The 23,597-nt window shown below is 44.9% G+C and overlaps 1 protein-coding gene across 1 annotated transcript; it reads left to right on the top strand.

Moving 5' to 3' along the window:
• Positions 1–278: 278 nt before the first annotated feature.
• ST3GAL1 (ST3 beta-galactoside alpha-2,3-sialyltransferase 1) lies at positions 279–22,532 on the top strand. The gene is made up of 6 exons (XM_084206783.1): positions 279–742; positions 10,306–10,502; positions 13,713–13,892; positions 18,548–18,593; positions 20,795–20,914; positions 22,326–22,532. The coding sequence occupies exons 1-6, from the start codon at positions 431–433 to the stop codon at positions 22,497–22,499; spliced, it is 1,029 nt and encodes a 342-aa protein (XP_084062909.1). The 5' UTR covers positions 279–430; the 3' UTR covers positions 22,500–22,532.
• The last annotated feature ends 1,065 nt before the right edge of the window (positions 22,533–23,597 follow it).

Below are 23,597 nucleotides of genomic sequence, written 5' to 3' on the forward strand. Positions count from 1 at the left end.
GTACAACGCAGATGATCCGATCCTTCAAGAACTAAAGTCCAAGAAAAAGAATACAATCCCTTCTACAATTTGCTTGTTTTAATGTATGGCTTGCTCTCACACACAGAACCTGAGTTTTAATTCCTGTATGCAGAAAGACAAGGGTCTGCCTTCAGTACACCCTCACCAGGAGAGGTTAGCAGCAGGACACAGAGGTGGAAGGAACTTCACAGCCCGGTGAGAAGGTGAAAGGAAATACTCAGCTTGTCCTTTCTTAAGCCCATCTGGGGAAGATGAAGCTTCTCCCTCATGGCTGGAAGTAGAGGAGTGGATCAGTTCAGCCTGGGGCTGGGGTGGTGACGGGCAGGCACCTGCTGCAGCCTTTCCCTTTTGCCTTAGGTGGGACCCTGTGCTGCTCAGCCAGCGCTGGGGCCGGACCCGAGGGGCAAAGATGGTTGTGGTGAGGAGGAGGAATGTGAAAGTGTTCACCTTCGCCTTCCTGCTGATCACAGCCACGTCCTTCCTGCTGAACTACACTCACCAGGTGACCTCCGCCACCTGGGACCCCCGGCATCTCGTGGTGCAGTTCTCAGAGCACGTCCAGAAGCTCTTCAAGTACCCCAGGAGAGCCTGCAGCTGTCACACGTGCATTTCCGAGCTGGGACGTTCCCTCTGGTTCGACCAGAGATTTAACTCAACTATGCAACCTTTCCTGACCTCACAGAATGCCTTGATCCCAGAGGACAGCTACAGGTGGTGGCTGGTGAGTGGGGGTGTGGATACAGTGGGGGTGGTGTCAGGCTTCCAGGGGCACCAGGCACATAGGGAGAGATGTTTCCAGCATTTGCTGTCTCAGCTGACAAGGCAGAAGTGGAAGTGGGTGTCTGTGCTGCTGTCTAGCTCGGAGTGCATATTCACTTGGTCCCAGCTAGAGAAGTCCCTGACAGAGCTGGGTGGTAGATCCAGAATTTGCAAATGTCAATGCTGTCATTTTCTCCCTTCTCTTCCAAAGACCAGGCTTTGTAACCCCTCTGTTTCTGCTTCAGATGGGCTTTTTGCCAGTCATCAAGGTGGATCATCAAACTAATTGTGAAGTGTGTGATTCCTCCAGGGGCTCTCCCTATCATAAGATATGTAAATAATTAGCAGGATTAAATGGGAAATTATTTATTCCATGTGTATGAGAACATTCTTTGTTGTGGCTGGTGGTGTAAAACAGATCCAGAAAGTTCATGGATGGGTGTGGGTCCCTGGGAAGGAGCAGCCCCAAGTGTATCCTGAGCAGGGTGGTCCAGGATCCCCTTGAAGCCTGATCCAAGCATCATGAAAGCAAGGGGATGCCTTGTTCTTAAAGCACAGAAGGGAAAAAGACATATCCTGTTGTTTTGCTTAACAAAAGCCCCTTTTATGTTCTCTGGAAGCAAGACATCAGTTGTTTGATTTGCTCCTGGCTGTGCTGCTGAGGTGCTTAAGTGCAGGTTCTGCTGCAACACCCCCAGTGAAATCACAGTTTCTCTGCACTTGTTTTCCCCCTCTTCTGGAAAAATAGTGCCCTGTGCCTTTCTTTGAGCCCACAGCAGCCTGCAACTTGGTGTCCTGCAGCAAGCACAACCCTTGCTGTGGAATTCTGGGCTTCCAGGCCTTCTCTGGCATCCTGAGGGGGCCTCTCCAAAGGCACCCACAATTGCAGTGGGGACATTTGGGTTCCAGAGGGCATCTCAGGTGTTGTGGGAATGAGGCTGTATCAGATTTATCACTTTTCACTCTGCTGGCTGTTGCATTTAGTGCTGAAAAATAAATGCCACTGAACTCTGGCATCTTTAATTGTTGTGTAAATGATATCATTGCTTTATGAGGAGGCCCTCCTTTTTGCAGTGAGTCCCAAGTACTCCAGGTGCTGTATCTTTTCACCTGCCCTTGGCCATGACTTTGATTTCCCATTGATTGTGGTTTTTCTTGCAGCTTCCAGACACTTTTCCTTCTGGTCCCCAGTTTACTGTCTGGGCTTTGCTGGAGCCTTGAGCAGGGAAGATGGCAAGCTCAGGTCCTTGCCCTTGCCCTGGCTTGAGGTTTCACCAGGGAGCTGGGCTGATCTGACAACTGGCAGTTTTCAAAGGAGTGGACAAGCCCAGACTGAGCTCAGTAATGAGAGGATGAGGTTACTCTGCATTCTGCACTCAGAACTCACTGATTTAAGCATGAGGTTTGAATGCATTCTCTCCTAGGAAAAAAAAAAAAAAGTTTGGGACTCAGTGCAGAAGTCTGAATATGTAATGCTCCTTCTTGTAGTGGAACAGGGAAAAAAAAGAAAACAGTGCTTCCTCAGCTCACAGAATCAGTTAGGTTGGAAAAGACCTCTGAGATCATCGAGTCCAGCCTGTGACTGAACACCCCCTTGTCAACCAGACCAGGGTACCAAGTGCCACATCCAGTCTTTCCTTGAACACCTCCAGGGATGGTGACTCTGCCACCTCCTTGGGCAGCCCATCCAATGGCTAATCACCCCTCCTGTGAGGAAATTGTTTCTAATGTCCAACTTAAACCTTCCAACCATAGTTTTGGACTGTGTCCTCTCATCCTTTTGCCAGTTCCCTGGGAGAAGAGACTGGCCCCCACCTGGCCACAACCTCATTTCAGGTGGTTGTAGAGTGACAAGGTCACTCCTGAGCCTCCTTTTCTCCAGGCTAAACAACCCCAGCTCCCTCAGCCTCAGCCACCTCTTAGGACTTGTGCTCCAGACCCTCCACCAGCTTTGCTGCCTTTTCTGGACTTGCTCCAGCACCTCGGTGTCCTTCTTGAAGTGAGTGGCCCAGAATTGGACCCAGCAGTCCAGGTGTGCCCTCACCAGTGTTAAAAGTTCAGCTCAACCTGAAGCAGATCCTTTCAGAGAAGGTTTGGTTTTTTTTCAGCAAAATGAAAAAAGCAGATTTTCAGAACAGCCGAAAGTCTCCCCTCCCCATCCTGAACAAAAGCTGTTCATTAATTTTCAGGGCTGTCTAACCATCTTTTAGTGTTTTCATTCTTTTATTATTCAGATCATGTTCAAAGGGAATACACCGCTTCAGAATACAAAATCAAAGCAATTTTTTTTCAGGTGGTAAAAATAAATCTTCTAATATTCCTAGACTTTTTTAATCTTCAACCTGGATGTGTGAAATATTTTGATGTCCCCCATAACTGCATTGTGTATTGGAAGTTTTTACTCACTGAAAGTCTTTGCCCTAATGTGTAGTAGATGAAGAAAGTGCCCTGACTCCTCTGAAAGATGGTTTTGGGTAAACTCCAGGCATGATGTGGCCTCATCTCCTCATTGCAACTGATTCCTTATGTACATGTTGCTCTGGGTAAGCTTTTCCAAGAGAGTGTCATTTCTTCAGTAAATAATTCCCAGGTGCATCCTGAGGGTAACTCCCTTTTTGCTGCTCATTTTTAGGCTCATCTTCAAAGCAATCCAGAGATTTCAGCCAGTCTTTAAGGAAACATTGCTCATGGCCATGTTTCACTCTTGTGTGCTCTGCCAACTCAGTAATTTGTGACTTTTTTGCTATATTTGTACATAAAAAGGAGGTATGAGGAAACCTGAGATTGCTCCAACTTCTTTTTGGTGCGGGGGTGGGGGGGGGGATGACTGTGTGTTGACTCTCAGGAGCTGATTTCAGACAGTGTGGTGGTTTTGTTGAGCTGTAATTGAGGCTCTGAGATGCACTGGAGCTCTTTATTACACAGCTGTGACTTCCCTCCCACGGGGAGACCCGTGTGCTGTGCTGCCCTAAAAGCAGGCACAGCCCTTGCCTGCCCACCAAAGTCAGTCTGCCCTCCCTCCCCCTTACCCTGTTGCAGTAGGTGTGAATAAGTGCTGCTCATCCCAATGGTCCTGCAGCATTAGCATCCCTGCAGAACCAGGACAGTGAGGACTGATTTCAGAGGTTAATGACCACTACTGGAGACAAAGGGACATTTGGGACCAAAGAATGGGGAGGTTTCCCTTCCTTACAGCTCTTCCCACGGCTGCCAGGCTGCTTCATGGTTTATTTGGAGAATATACAGTTTCAGCCTGGCAGGATGTGACCTTTAGAAGGAAGTATTCCTGCTTGCTCTGAATAAAACTGTTTGTGTATACTGGACTTAGTGCTGCCACCTGTGCAGGTGGGAAGGAGCAGGGGGAAGGTCAGAGCCACCATCCCTGCAGTGGCTCATCTTGCTGCATGGGGCAGGGCTGCTCCAGAGAAGGCCTCTGAAAATGTGCCTGGCTTTCCTTTTGATCATGGAAACAAGGGAGATGTTGTCAGGATTGCTCCCTGCTTCTCATTTGCTTAAGTATGCACAACTGATAGACTGTCTCTTCATTATCAGGTAGCAAATAATGGCCCAGATTCACCCACAGACACCCCTGCAGCTGCTCTGTACTTTTTGTGACTTAAAGTTGGATTGGAATCCCCTACTCTCAGGGAGGATCTGGGCATTAATAACACTTCAGGCTGTGAACATTTTGTTAGAAATTCCTCCCTCCCTCCCTTTTCTCCTGCTCACCCTTCCTGTCTCCCGCCTCCTCTCTCTCTCTTTCTCCTCTGCCTTCTCTCATCTCATGCTCAGGGACTGTGAGAGTGTTTTTGCAAGGTGGCACCTGGTGTTACATGATACATTCCTTTCTGTTTATATTTTATTTTCCACCTCCCTGAGCTGGTTCACCTGCAAGCTTTCCATTGTTTTACCATGACACAAATGCTGTGGATGTTCCCACTAAATTTCTCATTAAATTTCACTAAATGTTCTCACTAAATCTCCTAACCCATATATAAGGAAACATGGCAAGAATTACATGCTGTGACAAAGCACAGCATTTATTTATAGTTTTCTTGTTTTGTTCTAAAGGCTGGATACATTGTTCTTGGTGGTCAGAAAGTATTAAAAATAGGAGATCAGATCCTGCTGTTCTAAGCCCAAATGCTGAGGTTGATGGATTGAAGCTGTGATAAGTAAATTTAGGCTCAGAGTTTCCTGGCAATCTTCTCTGTAGCACATTGTTTATAAACTACATATTATAGGAACTTTTATCTTAAGTTTTACAATGTCTGAGGATTTTGCATTTTCTTTGGAAGAAAGCTCAGATCTTGGGGCCGTGTTATTAGTGTATTTAAAAGAAAATATTAGTTTAAATTCATTATGTTTGTAAGAAAAATGTAATAGAGGGCTTAAAAATTTTCTTTCAGCTGGTGAACAAAGGGACATCCCCACCCAACACGTGCTGGGGAAGTTGGGGCAGCTGCACTGATTTTTAAGGCAGCAGCAGAGCTGCTTGGCACCTGAGTCATGCATTTTGAATGCTCTCTGAGGAAAATGTGTCCAAATACTTTGATCACCAGAAGTTTCCTTTGAATCTGGGATGCCGTCTGTGACGCTTGGAGAGCGATGCAGAGGGCTCAGCACTTTGAAGGGAGCATGCAGCTGCCAGATCACTGCAGAAGGGGGTACCAAATCCAGGCTCTGGTCCCAGGGCCTGGCCCAGTCCCACCCAGCCCCACCTGCAGTTTTGCTGCTTGGTTGTGACATTTAGACCAAGAACCTGACCCTGGGCCACCTCTCACCCTCAGTGGCAGTGCCCACATAAGTCCAGCTGGGCTGGAGCTGCTCCTCCTGTGGTGAGGACAGATGGATGTGGAGGTGGTCCAAGCTCACAATTCTCTCTCAGCACAAGGGTCAGAGTAGTGTAGAGGTGACCCATACCAACCACACTGTGGAAGTCAGAAATTGTACAACTCAGCATATTATTGTGTGATATTTACAGAATATATGCATGTAGATATTTATATTTGAGAATGTAAATTTTTTGACTACACAGATCAATAAACAAAACAAAACTCTTGACAGTTCCTCTATTCTTCCCCTTCAACTCTCAGATGCATAGTAATTGAAGGACATTAAATATAACAAGAATAAAGCCATATTTTCCAGACCAAAGAGGCATTTTTAAAATTGATGATATCCTTTTGGGCTCTCCTTGAGTCTGCAGAACAGAGATTACCTGGATTTGCCCCACCAGACTGTTGCTAGGATTATTCTTGTAGCTGGAAAGTGTTTCATGAGTGTTAATGCCTCCAAACTGCAGCAGTGAGGCAATTAGTGGCTGGGCAAAAGAGATTCTCATGGGGCTTTATTTGCTCTTTATCTTTGAAAAACTGTTTAAAAATATTAGAAAAGCCACAAAGCCCAGTATTGCTACCCCAGCTTGCCCCAGGCTGCCTGGCTGTGTTTTGGCAGGGCTGCCCCACCAGTGCTGGCTGCTGCCACAGCCACAGCTGTACCTGGCTGTCCACCACGAGGGTTCTGCCTTGCTCCGTGTCTGCATCTACATCACACCCATGATTGCAGGCTCATCTATTCTACCTGCTCATAATTTGGGGTTTTGAAGCTGTGGTTAATACACTGCCAGACTTGGCTGTGGGTGCAGGATGCACACCAGGAGAGATGTCCTTGGAGGCTCTCCTGACTCCTTTGGGGCCCCAAGGTAAGAAGGACGTGGATGCAGCAAGTCCAGAGGAGGCCAGGAAGAGAGCTGGAGCACCTTCCTTGTAAAGACAGACTGAGAGAACTGGAGTTGTTGAACCTGACAAAGAGAAGGCTCTGGGGAAACTTTATGGCCAGCTTTCAGTATCTAAAGGGGCTGCAAGAGAGCTGGACAGGGACTTTTCACAAGGGCGTGTACTGATAGGACAAGGGGTAATGGCTTTAACCTGGAAGAGGACAGGTTTAAGATTAGCTATTAGGAAGAAATTATTTCCTTTGAGGGTGTTGAGGCACTGGCACAGGTTGCCCAAAGAAGTGGATGCCCCATCCCTGGTAGTTTTCAAGGCCAGGTTGGATGGGGCTTGGAGCAGGGACCTGTCCCTGCCCACGATATGGGAACGAGTTGATCTTTAAGGCCTCTTCCAACCCAAACCATTCTGTGATCCGTGACTGTAGCTGTGTCCTCAGCACTCCAAGCCATTAGTCTGAGCAGCCTTGGCTCAGTTCACACTCCTTTGCAACCCCTTAGCCAAGTTTTGGGTATTGCTGCTGGGTAGTGCTGTCAGTGTGCTGCTGTTGGAGAGCCCAGTGAAACCTGCTGAGAAGTTTAAAAAAGCAGCAAATCCCTTGTCCTCCTTAGTGGGAGCGTGCACAGTGGTGAGGAGGGAACAACAGGATCTTCCTTGGAGAGCCATTCATGGGTGAAGAAAGGGAGTGCATGAACTTTGAGGGTTCTTTTTTCTTGCCTTGTTTTTTTGGTTTTTTTTTCTTGCTTGCTCTTTTAAAATGAGAATACGCAAAACCGGCTTGTTCACTTCTGTATGTGAAGTGGGGAGTTTCTAAGGCTGGGAGATGATTTAGGAAACTTCTCAATCTGAACTCCCAAATACAGTTTTTAACAACCTAAGGTGGAGAGCTGACTCTCAAGTGACACACAAATATCTTATGGAGGGAAGACGGACTGTTGAGTGATGTTTCACATGTGGACACAAGATGGGTTAAAGATGCTTTATGATCTTGGACAAAAAGTTGAACTTCTTCTTTAAACACACATATTACTTGCACAGACTTCTGAGAAAAGCAGCCACTTCACTCAGGACACAGGGCTCAAGTATTTCAGTGTAAAGGCCACCTGTAGCAGCTATATCCATACACATATCCCTATCACACATCTCCTGCACCTGGAGGGAGGATGCTCTCCTAACAGAGCCACATGGCACTGCTGTGGCTCTGCCTTGCACAGCATGGACAGACTTTCACTCTGTGCTTTTGTTGATTTCTTTATGGGAAAGACAAGACTGGTGGGAGCTTGATAAGGAGGAGGAAAAAAAAAAAAGAAAAAAAAGACAACAATACTAAAAAAAAAAATAGGACAAAAATTGGGTGTGGGAAAGTGAACTATAACCGGCTTATAATTGTAATACTATTAAAATGGTCCTTTTTCAAGAAGCCAAGCAAACATTGTGCAATAAGGAACAGCCTGCATGTTATGTCTGAACATTTATAAGCTGAATAGGCCTTGGAGTTAACCAGCTTTGTTGCTTCCTCTTCTCTGTTTTCCTGAAACGTCAAAGAGTGACCAGTGTTGATAGAAGATTAGGCCTGAAACGTGTAGTTCAGTCAGATAATCATTGGGAAATCAAAGCAGTGCACTTAGAATGAGCTAAGGACAGATGTCCCATTGTATGGATGTTCAGCACACACTGCAGTGACGCCATCACCCTGTTTGAGGTCACTGAGAGGATTTCCAGCATTACTAATGGGCTTTCCCATGGAAGTTGTGTACAGCAGAGGGACTGCAGGACAATGGTGCCCTGCTTTCAGGTTGGTGTTGGTGCCCATGTTTCAGCTTGGTTGCAGTAGAGTTACTCTAGACAGAAACATAAAAGAATGGTAGATGCCTGAGCTCTGCAAATGGAGGTGCCTATCCAGGATGTTTCTTACTATCTTTATGCAGCAAAAATGCATCACTACTCCAGGTCCTTCCCTTTTCTGATGCTGTCAATCTGGACAAAAAGAAAATGTAACTTAAAAAGGGCACTCAGGTACTCAATTTTCTGAAAATTGCCTTCCTATTCTTGAATTTTCTCAGGCAAAATCAGTTCAAGAATAAGGTTTTGGTGGGTTTCCTTTTCATTTCTTAAAGACCCTTAAAGACCCAGCTCATCTTTACAGAGAAAGAGAGTATATATGGTATATGCAAATGTGTGTTCAAATTACTCAAAATAAGTTCCTTTTTCAAAAAAGATTGTATTTTACTACATTATACCCTGTACTAGACTCTGTGACATCTATGAAATCTCAAATTATTTCAAGGTTTTTTAACAGGTTTTTTAACATTGTTTTGCTCACATTCAAAGTAAGATGAGGTTAGATTCAATTCATAAAGAACACACAAGAGTTTAGATATGTGGCCATGTGTTGGTTGGATCACACACAATTTGGAACATGACCTTTTTTATTTATATAATTGAGCTTTGCACTGAATGGTGACATAAACAGTCATAATTACAATGCTTGTCTGGTCATCCTAATTACTTTGCATCCTAATCCCCTTGTGCAGTCCATATACATGTATATAGATTAGGAAGGATTAGTGGGAAGGTTAAGTCTGTGTATGCATTTCTTTGTCTTCTTTGTTTCAAGTTCTCAATGTCATCATCTAGCTCTGAGCTCCAGAGACCTGTTGTTTGTTTCAGTGCAAATAAGGTCCTGCAAAAAGCACAGAATTTAAACAAAAATTACAGTGCTGCACCTGTTTGTGTTTGTGGGAGAGAGGGAGATAGCAGGACAAATTTACAGCTCCTGGTGCAGTCAAGGGAAACGCATTGGAAACTAAAGCCAAATTAGCCCAGGCCGTTCCTGGGAGTCGTGGGAATGGGTGTTTCTCTTCTCTCCCTCCCTGTCTTTCCATGCCTTGGGCTGGCAGAGCAAGGCAGAGCCTTTTTGGCCTTGTGCTGGAGCTGTTCTCCTTTTGTGAGCACGTGGCACCACGAGAGTGAGTGATGCTGTTTGTGAGCATGCCAGTACTGCCAACCTCTTCAGTAAATCTCAGGGAGCTGAGCCCCAGGAGGGGAGTGTCTGACCATCACCTGCACCTGCCTGTACCTTCCCAGTGCAGCCATTGTTTCCACCATGCACCACAGAGCTGCTGCAGAGCAGTTCCCCTCCATGGCAACAGACACAATGACCAAGGTCCGGGTGCTTTTCTTCATCCTGGAGGTTTTTTAGATGATCATACATCTCCAGCCCTCAGGGCTAGCTCTAGTAGAGTTTCTTATTGACTGAGCAGCTGGTTCCTCCACAGTTCACTTCCCATTTCCCTCTCCCACTCCTGGCATATGCCAAAATTTGTGGCAAGGATATCGGCCACTTCAGTCTTCCATCAGCTCCCCTGAGGCTTTTCCGTCATTTGTAGGAGAGTTAAAAGAAATCTTACCCATAAATAAATAAATCTTATCCATATCCTAACAGAAAACACCTGACCCAGAGTGGGTTTAGGCTTATAGAACACCAGAGGAACATTTATTCTGCTAAGGCCAGCCTCGGGGAAAATACTTGATCTGTTCTGTCATAGCTAGATAGAGGAAGTGTGGGAATCTGATGAGGAGGAGGAGAAAAAGGAAGCCAAGTTTAAAAAGTTAAGGAGTTTTCCACTTGGTTTTTTTCACACTTTGGCTCCCAACACGAAGCCTTGTGCTGCAGAAGGCAGTATCTGTGGGTAGATGCAGGATTGCTCTTTGAGGAGACGCTTCAAGCCATCTCCAGCTCACAGAAAAGCTGCCTGTGTTGGTAACCCGGAGTGCTTTTTCTCCCTAACAGAAGCTGCAGGGAGAGAAAGCTCCAAGGAGCTTGAATGCCACTCTGGCAGAGCTGTTTGGGGTGATCCCTGGGGACGGGGACCCTCTGCAGGAGCGCGGCTCCGACTCCTGCCGGCGCTGCGCCGTCGTGGGCAACTCGGGCAACCTGCGGCAGTCCCAGTACGGCCAGGACATCGACTCCCACGACTTCGTGCTCAGGTGAGGGGAAACCACTCAGCTACAGCTGCCTTTGCTGTCTAAAATTCACTGGCATTTGGGGGGACAAGAGAGTAAACAAGGTTTCAGGATCTGTCTGGTGAAACCCGGTACTTAAGCCAAGTCTAAGTTCCAGCGGCATAAAACGTGTGTGTTGGAGAGATGACCTCGTGTTTTAGCTTGGATGAAGAAACATTGATAGGTATTGATGCTGTGGCTTGTTCTGCACAGGCCATAATTGCCTGTGTTAAAAAATGTAGGGGAAAAAAAAGATTTGCACTTATGAGTAAGAGTTATTTCTGCAGCCACTGCTCACGAGTGATCTTTAAGACATTAGCTGACTGTGTTAGATTTGACTTCATTGCACTAGTTCATTCCTAAGCAGTGGCAGGGTGGGGAAGCCAAAGACACTTTTCAGTGGACAGGAATCACCTATCTGGCTACAGGTACTTTGTAAAGGATGGCATTGTTTCTCCCTTTCGAGGCAGCAAGGTTGGCTACTTTATTCCATTGAAAGGCAAGCAGGAGCTAGGTAAGCAGGGCTTTTCACCCAGAGGGCAGCCAAAATATCTGGACTAAGTTAATCTCCAGCGTGTCATCTGCCTTTCACACCACAGCCACCAGCAGAGTACAATTTGGAGAGCAATTATGCTGTGCAGGAAGGGAGGGATTGCTCTTGAAATGCCACATGTGGGATTATTCTCTCAAAAGCAACAAAAGCCTTAGTAGGAAGCTGTGCACTGAAGTCAAGATCAACAGAAGACCAACACTGTTTGAACTGTTCAACCACCTTGGCTTCTGATGTGGCTTGAGCATGGCATAGAGTCTTCAGGTGACATCTACATCTTCACAAATCACATCAGGAGTTGCTTCCTGCAGTTATATGTCTTGCTCTCTGACAAAACTACCTCCCCAAAGGCAGAGGCACCAACCTGGTCTTCAGATCCATGAAGGGAAAGGGAGAGCCCTCTACGTTATTCCTGCAGGTTGTAAATGTGGGACAGCTGCAAATGTGGGAAGCTGTGGTGCTTTATACTTAATTCTGTGTCCTTCCATATGGAGACAGCCCCACTCCTGCGTGGACTTTCTTATATTGCCTGTCCTACATTTCCAGACCCCTGCAGAAAAGACCTTGCAGGACTCAAAAGTTGGCAGTAATAACTAAAGAGTAACACACCCAGGTGCATGTTTCTGCTCTGAGGCCTTGCTCATCCCCTAGCCAACCATCCCTGGCAAGGGCAGAATTCTGAGGGACTTAATGACTCCTTCAGTCTCAGATTTATATTTCAGCAATTTTAAGCCAGATCTGAAAGGATTGCACAAGGTTTTAGGATTCACCGAGGGAATTTGTGCAGAGGTGACCCCTCTATGCATCAAACACAAAATTTCTGGTGACCTGAAATTCACTTCCACATGCTCTGGCAATACAGGCAAGTGCAGGAGGGAGCCAAGGAGTCTGAGAGTGCACCTTTCCTTCCAAACAGCCCACTTTTATTTGTGTAACTATCTGCTTTCCACCAGAAGGAAGTTCCTGCTTGGTCCTTCCTGCTGAGCCTGGGTGTGAGCTCTGCCTTCTGCCATATGGCACCAAGAGTCCCACCATGGGTGGCAGGAGAGGTACGTGGACCCAAGGGCAGACTGTAAGATGACCAACATGCCACCCTTGTTTTTGTCTTGATGGAAAGAAAGACCCATATTTGGTACCTTTGACTGACTAATCTCAAGGCAAAACACAGGAATTCCTGTGCTTTTCCAGTGTTTCTACACAGTGTGGTGTGGGTCTCTGGCAGGGAAGGCAATGCAAGGGAACTCAGTAACAAATCCAGGAGCTGGCCAGATATTCTAACTACACTAATAACTCCCTTGAAGGGAGTTAGAAGAAACTTAAGTAATTCACCTGGGGGAGAGCTGCAATAACACAGCCTGGCATAGACTTGATAAACAGATTTTGCCTCTCCTGTTATCATTAACCAGGGCAGCATGTTGTCTGGCAGTGTATGATGCTCCTCATTACCTCGTCAGCTACATCCTTCCTTGTCCTCCCTGTGCTTCTGCCAGGAGCTGAGATAATGTTATTGCAGGAAAAAAAACATTTTGCTCAGAGACAACTGAGAGGTTTCTCCATGGTTTTGCACAGCATCATGGATTTGTACAAGTTGCTTCAGGGATCTCTAATGTGCACTGTGCTGCACCACAGAAATATGCAAATCTCTGCCAATGAGGAGCTAAAGCATCAGGGAAAGAATTGCTGATGTGTTCCCAGATTGGCTTTCAGAAGTGAAGCATAGAGGCATTTCTCATTCCTGAGTTCAGAAATCCCCTCTCTGTTCCTTGTATGGGCCACTCATTTAAGAGTTGGACTCGATGATCCTCGTGGATCTCTTCCAACTCAGAATATCCCCTGATTCTGTGAATCTCTGATACATCCAACATAAGGCAGGGTAGCCCTGTTTGGCCAACACATCTTAACTGAGCCCTGGAGGCCCTGGGCAGATTTCCATGCCCTGACCCCAGAGTTTCCTAAAGCACCCCATGTGTGTGCAGAGTGACCCTGGGTATCTGTTAGATTTGGAGTACATACTGCAAAGTAAAAGTAAGGTTTGAGTAAATGAAGGGTCAGCAACAGGTCCTGTATTTGTCACTGTCTTTGTGTCTATTTGGCACTGACTTTTGTGCCTTTTTGTGGGAGAACCATAAGGAATATCTGCTGCTTCTCATCACACATAGCATAGTTTATTACCTTGACCCTAAGACATTCAAATACACCTGTATGGATAATGGGGAAATGGAATTGCAGGAAGTCAAGCTGATGTACTTCAGGGCAATGTTTTTCTCACCACCTGGAGGATGCAGCTTTAGGAGGATGCAGCATGAGGAGTGAGATGCGTCCTCATGGCCTCACCACTCTTTTGATGTCTGTAAGGTGAACACAGGGATGTGCTCAGAGATACACTTGGTACACTCCTGTTCAGCCCAAGGAATTCCACACTAAAGCTGAGCTTTCATTTACTGTTCAGTCACAGGGGTTATGATCATTTCAGCTTGCCTGAGGACCCCTACACCTTTCAGGGCTGCCTGAAGACTCTGTATATAGCACTCCCCTTAGCCATGGGAGCCTATTCCTGACCTCAAGCAAATGACTTGATGAAAACTCACATGGACTCGTACTTACCTCATTCCTCCTCTGTCTCAATTGTTATTTTTGGGCTGCAGGATGAACCGTGCCCCCACTGCTGGCTACGAGTCAGATGTTGGGAGCAAGACCACTCACCACTTTGTTTATCCTGAGAGCTACAGAGAGCTGGCAGCAAACGTGAGCATGATCCTGATCCCCTTCAAAACCCTGGATCTGCGCTGGGTCGTCACCGCTCTCACCACCGGCACCATCAACTTGTGAGTAAGGGCAGGCGCGGGGTGGGAGCTCCGTATTTCCTGTTGCTGTAGGACATGGGGGGGCCAATCCCTGCTCCTGGAAAGGCCTAGGGATACTTTACAGACCCTCTCAATTCAGAGCTCAGCCCTAAACATGTGATTCTAGGAAAAGCTTAATGTTATGATTGCTGTTGAGGCAAGGATGGAGATCCAGTCCCGTGCATCCCCCATGTCTCAGAGAAATGAAAAGGGGAGTTTTTGCTGGTGGAGGTGACCAGTTTGGTCAGAAGGCTTGTGAGCTTTGGGGTTCAGTGCCTCATTTTGGGCTTTTCTGCTCGTCCTTCCCCCTCTCTGGTTTTTTGGGAGTCAGTACACTTGCAGAAGAGGATGAGGAGGCAGTGAGGGCTGTGAAGGCTGCTCACCTGAGGCAGTGAGAGCAGATGCAGACTGCAGTACTTGGTGTCCCATCCAGAGGATGAGCTCCCCTGGGAGGCTGGTCAGGAATTTGGTCTGTCTTTCCTGGTGGAATGTGACAGAGAACTTTGCAGAGGAAACAAAGTTTTATGTGTCACCTGCATGTCTTAGTCTTAAATTCAAGAGTTCTACTTGGCAATGATGTGGCACACTGGAATTTATTCTCCAGTTCTTTTCTGAATGCTGTCAGAAGTAAAGGTTGTCTCCTGCTAGATTTATGGCAGCACCAGAATTAGAAATGTGATCAAAATGCATGTTTCTTGTGGAAGCCTGCTAGCAGATTCTTTTCCTCCCTCTAAGCTGGCTTTTCCTAATCCAGAGAATGAAATACGTGACATTTGCACTGTGTGTGAGGTTATCTGCTGGATGTGAAACCACAGCCCTGTGGGCTTGCTTGGTGACACTCTGCTACACACAGACAGCAAGAGCAGATCAGATTGCTTTACTCCAGAGAGAAATATTTCAAGACATTTAAACTTTTTTCCCAATTTCAAAAAGTCTCAGAAGATTTAAACTTGGAAAATTGTGTCTTGGGCATGCTGACTGGGCATAAGACCCACTTCACAGTTTTAAGACTCTTTGATGGAAAAACAAATAAAGATTTATTTCTTCTCTTAATTTTCTTTTTTCTCTTTGTAGATACATTTTAGATTATTTTCATGTATTATTAAGATTCCCTTAACTTGTAAAAAATCTGTGTTAGCTTCCTTTTACCTTTTTTATCACCAGCATTTAATACATACAATCATAAACTGGCTTGAAAAAAAAAACCACCTTCAAGACACACTCATAACTTGGAAAAATCAGTACACTTGGAAAAATCAGCACACTTGGAAAAGTGTACCACTCACCACAAGTCATTGAGGTGCTGAAGCCTGTCCAGAGGAGGGTCATGGAGCTGGGGAAGGGTCTGCAGGACAAGTCTGATGAGCAGCAGCTGAGGGGGCTGGGGGTGTTCATCTTGGACAAAAGGATGCTCAGGGGAGTTATTACCATTCTCTCCAACTGCCTGACCAGAGGCTGTAGCCAGGTGGGGACTGGTCTCTTCTCTCAAGTAACAAGAGACAGGAAAAGAGGAAATGCCTCAGGTTTCACCAGGGTAGGTTTAGATTGAATATCAAAAACAATTTCTTCACCAGAAGAGTTGTCCAGCACTGGAGCAGGGTGTCCATGGGCGTGGTGGTGTCACCATCCCTGAAGGAATTTAAAAAGTGTATAGGTGTGGCACTTAGGGACATGGTTTGGTGATGACTTGGCAGTGGTGGGTTAACTTTTGGACTCAATAATCTTAGACATCTTTCCAACTTACATGATTCTATTGTTTTATTGTTTTATAATTTACATGGGCACATGTTTTTCAGGCAGGTCCACTGCCTGTCCCTGCCCCAGGAGAAAGCTCTTGGTGCTTCCTGAGCTCTGAGCCCTGCACTGATTTCAAGTGAGCCCTTAGCCCATTAGGAAGATATAACTGACCACAATGCAGTCACAGCACATGAAAGGGAAAACACCTTTGCTTAATAAATCACAGGATATATTATATATTTATAATTAGATTGTATACATGGCCTTGGTAAGCATCTGGTATAAGTTAGTGTGCAATTATTTAACCACATGAAAGAAATACCACTATTTTAAGATATTTGCCATACTCAAAACAGGGAAATTGCATAATTAATAAGCTGGAATAATAAAAGCAGAAAATAATAAGCATACAAATCATAGCAATGTACATAGCATAATTTCAGCCTTGTAGAATTGACCTATGAGCATGCATTAAACACACAGTGTCAGATTATGGTATAAGGAAATTGTTGAGTGCCCATTCTTAAAGGGGGGAAAGCATGAAATAAAAATAAAACACATTTGAAAGTCAGTATTTTAGAAAGGAAGAAGTACTTATCTCCTTATCCTGGTCTTCTTGGGCATTGTTCCACATGCACAGCCTGCATAGTGTCAGCTGAGTTTAGGCTAACAAGAACCCAAGTGTACTCATAGCTAAAAAAGATAAGCAACCTGTATTGGTTAGACTTTTACACAGTGTTTAATTTTCTGTATTCCAGCCAAATGAAAGAATTTCCCAAAACTCAAAACCTGTGAGTTAAATATATTCTTCTCTTAATATTATCGTAATTCTCGCAATTTTTTATCATTCAAAACAAAAGCCAAACTTCAGATTGCCTTAATGGACGTTTCAATTGACAGCTGAGTGATTCTCTCAGACATTCTCAGTCCCGTTTGACTGATGTATTTCCATCTAAAAACAGCTCTCTAAGACTAAGAAATGCCTTTTCTGGGATGGGGAACTTTCAGGCCCTCATCAGCCATATATTTACCCTGGTTGCCTTCACTTGCAAGTCTTTTAGGAATCTGTATGGTGAAAAAACTCTGCTTTGTTTGTCAAAGACAGTTACAGTATTCCTCAAAATGTTACACATCTTGGCTCAAGGGTTCAGTAAATGTTTTGTACAATGAAATGAACGTTTTGTACAGGGACAATGACAGATTCCACTGGAGCCCTGCTCAGTGGCTCATGGAAGATGTTTCCCAGGCGATGTTCCACTGCCTGTAGCCACCTCCATCACAGTGTCACTATCCCCCTCCTGGTTGGTGCCTCCTGGGTCACTCATTCTCTGGCTGCCCTGCAGCCCAGGTTTTACATGAGCATAAGAGAAGAGGCCTTAATCAGTGTGCCAATATTTTCTGTGTCATTATATGAAATTCTGCAGTCTCATGACAGCAGGACTTAGGTATTCTGAAACAATGAAGTAGCCCTTGGTTAAAAGGAATAATATGTCACCTGGCAAGAGCTGCAGCAGTCTCCTGGTTAGATCAGAGATGTCCACAAGTATTGTCATGACACTGCATACTCATCTCTTTGGTCTTCCACTGTATCTATCCATGAAATACAGCCCCCTTGTTTCTTCCACACCAACTTTTTAGAAAATATTAACTGTTTATTTATATGATATCAAGGAGATTCTACCAGCAAAGAAGCCTTTTTCTGTCTTCCTGAGCACAAAATGGGCATGGGATCACCAAGACTATGTTTACTGATTTGCTGATCAAGGCTGCAGCTGCAAGGGCACATTTGCTGTGACCAGAGTGAGAAGTCTACATAAGTGTCCCTTTCCCCAGCAGCATCACCTCCTAGGAGCATTGGAACCACCCATCTCCTCTCTCACTGCCTCCAGCCCAGAGCACAGGTGGCAGGTCAGGAGAACATTGCCCTGGTTTGGGGAGATTCAGACTAAGTTTTAAAAGTGATGATGTTCCGTGGTTCAAAGAAAATAAAACCGTAATGACAGGAAGCTTGTCACCAAAACCAAGTGAAAACATTGAGCCTGAACTAATGGAAGGCTTTGGTGCTTTACCACAACCCATCTACGAAGTGTGCAGGATATATTTGGGATATACTCCAATTACAAGGCCAGCTCACCCGAATTTTTTCACTTGAAACAAACTCAGGATGGTTTTTTTCTTACAGCACTCATGATGAGCTGTGCAATGCCAGCACACACTGTGCATGAGATACGGGGAATAAAAGTTTTTTTCATTTTCAAGACACGACTCGTGATTTCAACCCAGTCATAAGGTGTAACTTGGAAGTTTTATGCTGGAAACTGCAGGAAGCCTTCAGCATCACCCTGGGGAGGAGGGAAATAGCTTTCTGAGAGGGGTTGTGTACTGAGAATGCCCATTCCACATAACCACAGAACTGGTGAACTCTGCTGCCACCGACTCTGAAAATCATGTGGTAGCTCCAAGTATTAGGAGAGGAAAAGTCTCCCCCTGGTGGGAGAAGGTTTTTCTGCCATGAAATTGAGTGGAAAGTCTTTCCCATCATCAAAGAGCCAAGACTGCAACAATAATGGCTCAAGAATCAGAAGTCTCAAGCTCCACATAGTATTGACTCTACAGGATAGTCTCAGCTAAATCTTCCATGTCCTACTGTCAATAATGAACTTGAATATTTAAAAACGTCATCGTTTCCTATAAAATTCCTTCTGTGACTGCTCAGGTTTTTTCCTGCTGTGTTACTTAATTCCAGCCCCATTTTACAACAACTTCTTGAATTTACTGTTTTAGAATAATTTCAGTTTATCACTGTATGTGAAGAATATTCTTTCTTTGGAATTACATGAAAATATTGATAAGCTGGGCTTTTATTTACCATGGTGCTCTCTTTCTCTTTTCTTTAACAGCACATATGTTCCAGTTCCAAGGAAAATCAAAGTCAAAAAAGAAAAGGTGAGCAGTGCTGCTTTGGGGATTTGTTCTGCTAATTTATTTGTAGGTCTTTTCCCTGTTTGGGAAACTGCAAGAATCCAAGCAAGCCCTTGACATTCATAAAAAGTTGAAGCCAAAATACAGACACTTTAAAAGGCTCAGCTAAGCTAAAGATTTGGCTCCTGTGTGCCTTTTAGGCCATAGATCAACCACTAAATAACTGTGGTTGGAAAGAAATTGCTTTTGTGGCTATGCCATTGCACGAGCTCTGTTCTGAAGGTTGCATCACTTCCTCTGGTGCTGCTCAGGAGCATTAAAAGTGCAGCATTGTCCATCACAGTGACTGCTCTATTCCTACCCACTGCAGCCATTTGTAGGTAGTGATACTGAGGAGAGACTTCAGAGGTTTTCTTAAACAATTTTAATATTTGAACACCAAGGATGGTTCTGACTCCCAGGTCAGTTCCTTGTAATAAGGGGCTAAGTGAACTCTGCACAAATAAAGCTGTGTGTTTCCAGGCCAGTGGAGAATTCCTGGTGGTAGGCTTTTAGCCCACAGCTGCAGTAATTACCTGTACCCAATTAAACAAGCTTGGAGGCTGAGCTCAGGCCAAGTCCAGGGAGGTTTTGCTCCAGGTGTATTACAGGTCTCACAGGCAATGTTCAAGCACAGTTTGCATGAGAGCACAGACAGGGACAGGCTGGAAGCAGGATTTGCCATGGGGCAGGACATTAATTCCCATGGAGGAACTTTAGCCACTGTGCAAATTCTTCTGTTGTTGTAACTGCATGGTTTGAGAGTATAACCAAGGGAGGCTGTGTGGGAGAGGAAGAACCTCTTCCATGGAGCTTCCAGGAAAATAGAGCTCTCATTCTCTCAGCCTTTGGAGAGACTGATTTCCCAAAGAAGTACAGGTGTCTAGTCCATCAAGGGCTGTGAAAGTATGACATTAGTTCCAGAACATTAAGATGACAAATTAAAGCACACACCTTTCATTCAAGAGGTCAGGTTTTGCCAAAGCCTTCAGGTGAGACCCTGAGCTAGTATCAGTTTATTTTCCTTTGTTTCAAACCATGGACCTCTAGGGTGCATTAAATAATCCCTTAGCTCATCCTGACCTGTTGTGAGGTACCTGATAACCTCTGCAAAACCCCTGGGAGAAGCACCAGGGCGGGTTGTTGAGCTCACAGCACAGCTGAGTGGCAGCAGCTCGAGGTACAGTGATATGCAGCAGCTTCCTGAGCATGAGAGGAGAAGCCTGTGTTTCTTCCCACACTGTGCAATGCAAAACAGCCTGTGAGAAGAGATTACACACAGATGCAATATCAGCAATTAACCTCTGACTTTGTAAAAGGAAAAGCCTTGCAGCTAACCACATACCACTGAAATGCTGTCACTCTAATAACAAACACAGCGTGGAGGGAAAAGTCTCTGTTTGCCTCACTCAGGGGAGGGGGTTCAAACCAAGGGCTCCTGCCAGTCCTTGGATTTACTCTACTCTCAGGTCTTAAGTGCTCTGTCTCTGGGAGATGACCTTTGTGAGACAAACAAATGAATTTTATGTCTTGTAAGGAAAAAAAGTACAGCATAGAAAAATGGCACCTTTGAAAAACAGGATAAAAGAAGCATACATGACCTGATAGGCTTCCTGATAGTTTGCATTTGGCCCTTGGTTTCCTTAGATCTGTACCTGTAGAGACACCAAGACATGGCTGGCACATTGTGCAGAAGAGGCAGTTGTTCTTATGTTCCCTCAGACTGATGGGAACTGATGATTTTAGGGGTCTTTCCCAACCTGAATTAATCCATGGTTCTGTGAAATGTGTCATGGCATCTCATGTTTCCCTTGTTCAGGACTCCAGCTCCCCAGAGCTCACCTGCAGGGTGCTGCAGGGAGAGTTGAATGGCTAATACCTAATTTCCATCTCACTTGTGCTGTTTCATTCCCAGTGGTTTCAGTAGGAATCTCCAGGATTTACATTACTGTAAGCAGGAGGGATATCAAGACCAAGGAAGGGCTATTGATATGTACTTGCACATGGGAAATATTCCTGAAGGCACTTAACATGGGACTTATTTTTGCCTTTTATTTGCCTTCAAGGAATATCTATTATTCCCTTCTTGCCCGGTCCCCTACCCCGGTGTCCTTTAGGAATTATGTGCTACCATTGTTTTTTCCCCAGTATGTTACTAATGAGTCTTTCTCTCCAATTTTGCCTAGATCCTGGTTTATAATCCAGCTTTTATGAAATACATCTATGAAAACTGGCTTGAGCATCATGGGAGATACCCCTCCACAGGCCTTCTGTCTTTGATGTTTGCTCTCCATGTATGTGATGAGGTAAAGTCTGTCTGTGTTTGGATATATGGATGAAAACCAGGGCATTTCACACTGGGGAGCCAGGAACAACACCTGGCCACTCACTCAGCCTTTGTCTCCCCCTCTCCACCTTCTCTTCCAACGTGTGCAGACTCCTCAGAAGCATGCAGACACGCTCCAGTGCCAGTGATGGATTTTTTTAATGTCAGCAAATCGTAGGGTTTACTATGTACTCCAGGAGAATATAATTAAATATAAACAGAGATTCCAGCTGGTATCAAAAGACATCTAAACATGAATGGTGTCTGTGCCCATCTTGCTAGAGAGAGTTTGAATTATGTTTTGTCTCCTAGTTTCAAACTCAGGCTGTGGGTTTGTACTGTAGGTTGTAGTAAGTGCCTTTGCTCCAGCAGTCACCTGGGGAAATTCCCTTGTTTGAGTGATGTGAGGTGCTCCAAGGTGACTGGAGACTCAGAGTAAGGCCAGGTCAGGTCTACAAAATCCTGCAAGTAGGGGCTTGTCAGGATGGGGCATCAAAAGCACTTCACTGGCAAAATCCCTGTCCTGGGCACACATCTGCTGGTGAGAGTTTTGGTCCCCCAGGCCTGTTTTGCTTGGAGAGGTGATGGAAATACTCCTAAAGATACTGGAAGAAACTCTATCATAGTCACAGCAGGTTGGCTGGAGCCTGTTTTCTGGTAAGCAGGCAATGAACAGGTCTCTGACATTACCAAAGCCAACTTAAAAATAGCTCATATTTAATGGATCTTGGTGTGGTTGGTGTAGGGAGCTGGTTTAGGGTTATGACCCATTCTAATCCAGTCAGACATACCACCACTCCCAGTTTAAATAAATCAGGGATGATGTTTGGACTGTTACCATCAGAGCAGACAGGCATAGCCATCAACAAATGAGCCTTTGGGAGGGGAGAGGCTGTAGCTGGGTACACATGCAAAGAACATAAAATCCACTTTTCTCTGAAGGAACTGCAAATAACATATAGTCAAGCATATAAGTGTGGTGACCATGGGTCATTATTTGAAAGACCAGGACAAAACCAAATTTTTTTTCCCCTTTTTGTGGCTTAAATCATCTGAAGATGAAATTCCCATCCCAAGCCACAGATCTCCTGAGGTCAGTCATGCTTAAGGGATAGGAACGCATTTTTGTGTTGCTAAACAAGAATTAATGGATAGAAATCTCCTTTTCCCTCTGAGCTGAGGTCTGGTGGTGTCTCAGCACAGCTTAGGATGTCACATGCTCTGGGCTGTGTCTCTGTGGTCATGTCATGCAGCAGAAGAGCTCGGGACACCACTGAGCACCTCAGGTGCTGCTGCCTGTAAATACACTGAGAAGGAAGAGTCTCTTCAGCATTTCAGATGAAGAGCAACTGCTTTCCAGTCCATAACACTGCTTCTCCCTTCCCTCCTAGGTGAATGTGTACGGCTTTGGAGCAGACAGCAAAGGACACTGGCACCACTACTGGGAAAACAACACCTCAGGTGGGGCATTCCGGAAGACCGGCGTCCATGACGGGGACTTTGAGTTCAATATAACTTTGACTCTTGCCTCCATTGAAAAAATAAAATTTTTCAAGGGCAGATGACCCTGGCCACAGGGACGAGTGGGGGCTGCAATTTCCAGCATGCAGCAGAACAAAGCTCAGTGAAGATGGTCTGGGCACCAGCCAGGTTTGAACGCGGATCTGCGGCGGGTTTGGAGCATCTCACGCCGCAGGGACGAGCCCAGGCTTCCAAGCTGCACACGATTTCCCATCTTGGGATAGCTGGGAGCTGCCAATCAGCTGGAATAAATTAATCTCTGCTTAGGCTCTATGGCTCAATTCTTGAATTACTGATGAAAGATCTGCCTGTTGCAATTAGAGGAAGCCTGAGCACAGGAACTGCCGTCTGTGTGTCTGTTCTCTCCTCGAGCAAGGCAGCAGATCCTTGAAGAAGAGTGAAAATGACTTCTGGGACTTGAAATCTGCTAAGGCAGCTGTGAACATCATAGTAAGGATTACCTCAAAGAAATGAACTCACTTCTGCTGTTGATCTTCTTTTTGAACCACCCCTTCTCTGTTCTCTTATTACTTCTGTTTTCATGCTGTATTAAGGAAAAACATGATGAAGTTGCCTGGAGGAGTAAATATTTCAACCATTGCCTCATTTTGCATTGATAGTGTCTAGAAAATTTGAATCAAATCATCTCATGTAATATTTAATATTGCTTCCTACACAGCCATAATGATGGAGAAAATGATACTGAAACTCCAGGGGAAAAAAAATGGCCTTTTTAGCCACTTGTTTGTCTCGTTTGGTTATATGTAATTTTGGGGTTTTTTTGGGGGTGTTTTGGTGGAAAATACTCTGGAATGTTTTTTTCTTATTATTTTTTTATTTAAACAGTTTAAAATTGGAAAGTGGACTTTCTTCAAGTCATTTATATGTGCCTTTTATAATTGTGCAACAAATGTGATTTTTTTTTTAAGATGACAAACCCTAAATTCAACATTTTTATAAAAGGGGGAAAAATTAACCAAAGTTTAGCTTCTGTCTGGTATGCTTTTGTAGTCAAAACCAATAATAACAACTCCTATGTTGTATTTGAGCAAACACAAAGACAATTTTTGAAGGTAGCTTTTACCTTTTTTATGAGAAAATATTCAAAAGTCCAAGGAAAATTTTCTTCTTAATTTTTTTTA

The sequence above is a fragment of the Fringilla coelebs genome (assembly GCF_963513975.1).
Source record: "Fringilla coelebs genome assembly, chromosome: 1".
NCBI lineage: Eukaryota > Metazoa > Chordata > Aves > Passeriformes > Fringillidae > Fringilla > Fringilla coelebs.